This window comes from Lemur catta, chromosome 6 (assembly GCF_020740605.2).
Source record: "Lemur catta isolate mLemCat1 chromosome 6, mLemCat1.pri, whole genome shotgun sequence".
NCBI lineage: Eukaryota > Metazoa > Chordata > Mammalia > Primates > Lemuridae > Lemur > Lemur catta.
Window position 1 is genome coordinate 92689315 of NC_059133.1, and position 5113 is coordinate 92694427.

Consider the following 5113-nt stretch of genomic DNA (forward strand, 5'->3'; position numbering starts at 1 on the left):
ATTGCTCCCTGTGCTTCCGTGCTGCAGCCCTCCTGCACTTACCCCCCAGATGCAGTGAAAGTGGGCCTTACACAACATCATGTTAGTAGTGCTTTGGGGAAGTAAAAAGGAAGGATGGTAACTGTCAATCTGTATGTCTTTAGAGTGCAACTCTTATTAACAGAAAATAGTTAGGTCTTGACTTATTATCAGGTGTGACAATCTCTGCCTTTTTAAAAAATGCTTATTTTTAAATAATTATAAACCCACAGGAAGTTGCAAAAATAGTACAAGAGTACTGTGTAAACTTCATCCAGTTTCCCCCATTGTGACATCTTTATATAGCTGTAGAACAATACCAAGATCAGGATACTGGCTTTGGCATATTACTGCCAACTGGACTAAAAACCTAATTCAGTTTTTGCCCTTTTTTATTCAGCATTCATGTGTGCATGTGTGTGCACAAGCATGCTCACTTATAGATGTAGTTCTGTGCAATATAATCTCATGTATAGATTCTTGTAACCTCCAAAATCCAGATATAGAGCTATTCGGTCACCAAAGAAGAATTCCCTCATGCTACCTCTTTTTCTTCACACCCGTCTGCCACCCCATTCCAGCCCTCTCCCTATCACCTGGCAACCACTAATCTGTTCTCCATCTCTATTTTTTATCACTTCGAGAATGTTACACAATATGTAACCTTTTGAGATGGACTTTTTTCACATTGCTATGGTTTGAATGTGCCCCCTCCAAAATTCAGATGTTGCCAATGCGATGGTGTCAAAAGGCGGGGTCTTTACAAGGTGATGAGGCTATGATGGCTGCTCCCTCGGGAATGGGATTAAGGCCCCCACAAAGAAGGCTTCATGCAGTATTCAGCCAGCTTGCACTTCCGCCTTCTGGCATGTGAGGACACAACAATCCTCCCTTCCAGAGTGTGCAGCAACAAGGTGACAACTTGGAAGCAGAGAGCAGCCTCATCAGACAACCAAACCCACGAGGGCCTTGATCATAGACTTCCCAGCCTCCATAACTGTGAGAAAATAAATTTCTGTTCCTTATAAATGACCAGTCTGAGGTATTTTGATACAACAGCACAGAACAGACAAGACGGTACTCTTGAGGTCCATCCAAGTTCTTGGGTATATCAATAGTTCAATCCTTTTTGTTGCTTAGAGGTATTCCTTTGTATGGATGTACCAGGGTTTGTTCAACCATTCACCTATTGAAGACATTTGGGCTGTTTCCTGTATTTTGTTGTTACAAATTAAGCTACTGAGAATGTTTGTGTACAAGTTTTTGTGTGAACACAAGTTTTTATTTCTGTGAGTTAAATGCTCAAGAGTGTAATTGCTACAGCATATGGTAAGTGCATATTTAGTTCTGAAAGAAATTGCCAAACTGTTTTTCAGAGAGGCTGTATTCCCACCAGCAATATATGAGAAATACAGTTTCTCTGTATCCTCACCAGCAATAAGTATTACCACCATTGTTTATTTTAGGTGTTCTAACAGGTCATTGTTTAATTTTATATAATCAGAGGGTTTGGTCCATTTGCATTTAATGCAATTGAATATCGTTGGATTTAGCTCTACCAGTTTGCTATTTTCTGTTTGTACTCGCTCTCTCTTTTGCTCTGCCTGCATCCTCTTTGCCTTCTCTTGGATTAAATGAATATATGTAATATTCTATTTTAATGGAATATGAATAGTAAATAAATATAATAATTAATTAATAATAAATAACTATTAATAATAAATAATAAAAGGCCTATACTGGCTTTTTAGCTGTATTTCTTTACATCAATTTTTAGTAGTTTCTCTAGGCATTCAATATGCACCATTATCTTATCACAGCCTCCTTAGAGGTACAGTCGGCCTCCATATCCACAGATTTTCATCTGCAGATTCAACCAACTGTGGATCAAAAATATTTGGAAAAAAAAACAATTTAAAATAATACAAATAGCTTTTCTCTGCTTTCCAGCGTCATTTCGGCCTCTTTGCACGCCTGGACCCGGCCCCAGGCCTAGGTAGGAAACATGAGCGGCAACAACTTGGATGGGAACAACGAGTTTGATGAGCAGTTGCGAATGCGAGAATTGTACGGAGATGCCAAGGACGGTGACATTCAGAACAATCACGACGGAGAAATCGATTCTTTCGGGCAGCAGCCTGCTGACACCCCCTACGAGTGGGACCTGGACAAGAAGGCTTGGTTCCCCAAGATCACTGAAGATTTCATTGCTACCTATCAGGCCAATTATGGCTTCTCTAATCATGGCGCATCTAGTTCTACTGCAAGCATACAAGATGTTAATACTAGGACTACAGAGGAACCCCCGCAAAGGAAAACCTCTGAACCCGCTGATCTCAGAAAGAAGGGAGAAAAAAGAAAGTCTGAATCAGGATGGTTTCATGTTGAAGACAACAGAAACACAAATGTATATGTGTCTGGTTTGCTTCCAAACATTACAGTGAATGAATTTATACAGCTTATGTCCAAGTTTGGCATTATTATGAGAGATCCTCAGACAGAAGAATTTAAGGTCAAACTTTACAAAGATAATCAAGGAAATCTTAAAGGAGATGGGCTTTGCTGTTATTTGAAGAAAGAATCTGTGGAACTTGCATTAAAACTCTTGGATGAAGATGAAATTAGAGGCTACAAATTACATGTCGAGGTGGCAAAGTTTCAACTGAAGGGGGAATATGATGCCTCAAAGAAGAAGAAGAAGTGCAAAGACTATAAGAAGAAGCTGTCTCTGCAGCAAAAGCAGCTGGATTGGAGACCTGAGAGGAGAGTTGGACCCTCCCGGATGTGCCACGAGCGAGTTGTCATCATCAAAAATATGTTTCATCCTATGGATTTTGAGGATGATCCATTGGTGCTGAATCAGATCAGAGAAGATCTTCGAGTGGAGTGTTCAAAGTCTGGACAAATTAGGAAGCTCCATCTCTTTGATAGGCACCCAGATGGTGTGGCCTCTGTGTCCTTTTGGGATCCAGAGGAAGCTGATTATTGTATTCAAACTCTCGATGGAAGATGGTTTGGTGGCCATCAAATCACTGCTCAAGCATGGGATGGAACTACAGATTAACAGGTGGAGGAGACCTCAAGAGAACGGGAGGAAAGGATGAGAGGATGGGAGGCTTTCCTCATTGCTCCTGACAATAACAGAGGCCTTCAGCATTTGAATTCCACCTGTGCTTCAGAAAGGGCCAGGCCTTCTAGAGCAAGGCATTTTTCAGAGCACCCTAGCACATCCAAAATGAATGCTCATGGAGCTGCAACTGGAATGGCATTTGAAGAACCTACAGATGGGAAGAAGTTTGAAAAGACAGAAGATGGGGGAGAATTTGAAGAAAATGCTTCTGAAAAAGCTGCTAAAGAAGATGGCCCTGAAAAAGAGGCTGAAGAGGGCTGCCCCAGAAGGGAGTCTGAAGGAGGCTGCACCAAGAGAGAGCATGAAGGCTACCCCAAAAAAGAGAATGAAGAGGGTAGTCTTAAAAAGGAGCCAAAAGAGAATGGCCCCAAAAGAGAACCTAAGAAGCTCAACAGTCATTATGAAGAGAATGGCCTTGGAGAAGAATCTGAAGATGACCCTAACGAGGAGTCTGACGAGGAAGGTGGCCCCAAAAAAGAGTCTGAAGAGGATGACTCAGAGAGAGAGTCTGATGAAGACTGCTCTGAAAAACAGTCTGAAGATGACTTCGAAAAAGAATTTGAAGAAAATGGTCTCCAGAAAGATTTTGATGAGGATGGCTTTGAAAAGGAGTTGCTTGAAGATGTTCTTGACAAAGAGTTAGAAGAAAATGACTCTGAAAACTCCGAATTTGAAGATGATACCTCTGAAAATGTTCTAGATGAGGAAGGCTCTGAGAGAGAGTTTGACAAAGATTCGGATGAGAAGGAAGAAGATGCCTATGAAAAAGTATTTGATGATGAGTCCGATGAAAAAGAGGGTGAAGAAGATGCCGATGAAAAAGGGCTTGAAGACGCTGATGAAAAGGAGGAATATGATGAAGATGAAAAGATATTTGAAGAGTCAGACAACAAGGAATATGAAGAAGATGCAGATGGAAAGGAGGATAATGCAGATGGAAAGGAGGATAATGCAGATGAAAAGTTGTTCGAAGATGATGATTCCAACGAGAAGTTGTGTGATGATGATGAGGATTCTGATGAGAGAGGGACTTTGGGTATTTTGGGGAATGTTAAGGAAGACGAGCCCCTGTCCACAAGTAGCAGCTTTGACCTCAGTAGTGATGATGATATTTAATCCTTTAAACTTGCTTTTTAGGGAGAGTCCTCCATCTACATTTGCCTGTGCTTCAGGGTAATTACTGGTAGTGTTACACAAACATATGCATAGTGATAGGATGCTATCAGATTAATGCATCGAAGTTTTTTCATTGTTACCTGTACCTAATGCTTTTAAATATATGTTAATTGGCTGTTCAGTTAAAATGCGAGTTATAATGCAAGTAAACTGGATATTTGTCTTTTTGTCAGATTTGTTAAGTGCATGCAGAATATTTTTCAAGGTATTCTGATTGAAGTTTGTGATATTCAGCAATAAAAAGTGGATAGTATGCAGAAATGGAAAACTGGACATAAATTACTTTTTAAATTCATGCTGTTGCTTTATTCATACTAAAGGTTGGTTTTTCTAAGGACTTGAAGAATCCCTTGGGAGTCTCCTTGCTTCTAGCTCATGTTACTGCATATGTCCATATGTCCTCATTTCTCCCAAACCAGAACATGTGGGTCCTAAACTTGTAAAGGAGATGAGATAACCCTTTAAAGGAGTTTTGTCTTGCCTGGTCCTTTTTTTTTTTTTTTGGAGACAGTCTCACTGTTGCCTGGGCTAGAGTGTTGTGGCGTCAGCCTAGCTCACAGCAACCTCAGACTCCTGGGCTTGAGCGATCCTCCTGCCTCAGCCTCCCAAGTAGCTGGGACTACAGGCATGCGCCACCATGCCTGGCTAATTTATTCTATATATATTTTTAGCTGTCCAGATAATTTATTTCTATTTTTAGTAGAGATGAGGTCTCACTCTTGCTCAGGCTGGTCTCAAACTGACCTTGAGCAAACCTGCCGCCTTGGCCTCCCTGAGTGCTGGGATTAC

At 40.9% G+C, this 5113-nt stretch overlaps 1 protein-coding gene across 1 annotated transcript; it reads left to right on the forward strand.

The window, feature by feature from the left end:
* Positions 1 to 2018: 2018 nt before the first annotated feature.
* On the forward strand, positions 2019 to 4324 carry LOC123640076 (HIV Tat-specific factor 1-like). The gene is given in 1 exon segment (XM_045554417.1): positions 2019 to 4324. A coding segment is annotated over 1 exon segment (2241 nt). The 5' UTR covers positions 2019 to 2023; the 3' UTR covers positions 4265 to 4324.
* Positions 4325 to 5113: the final 789 nt, after the last annotated feature.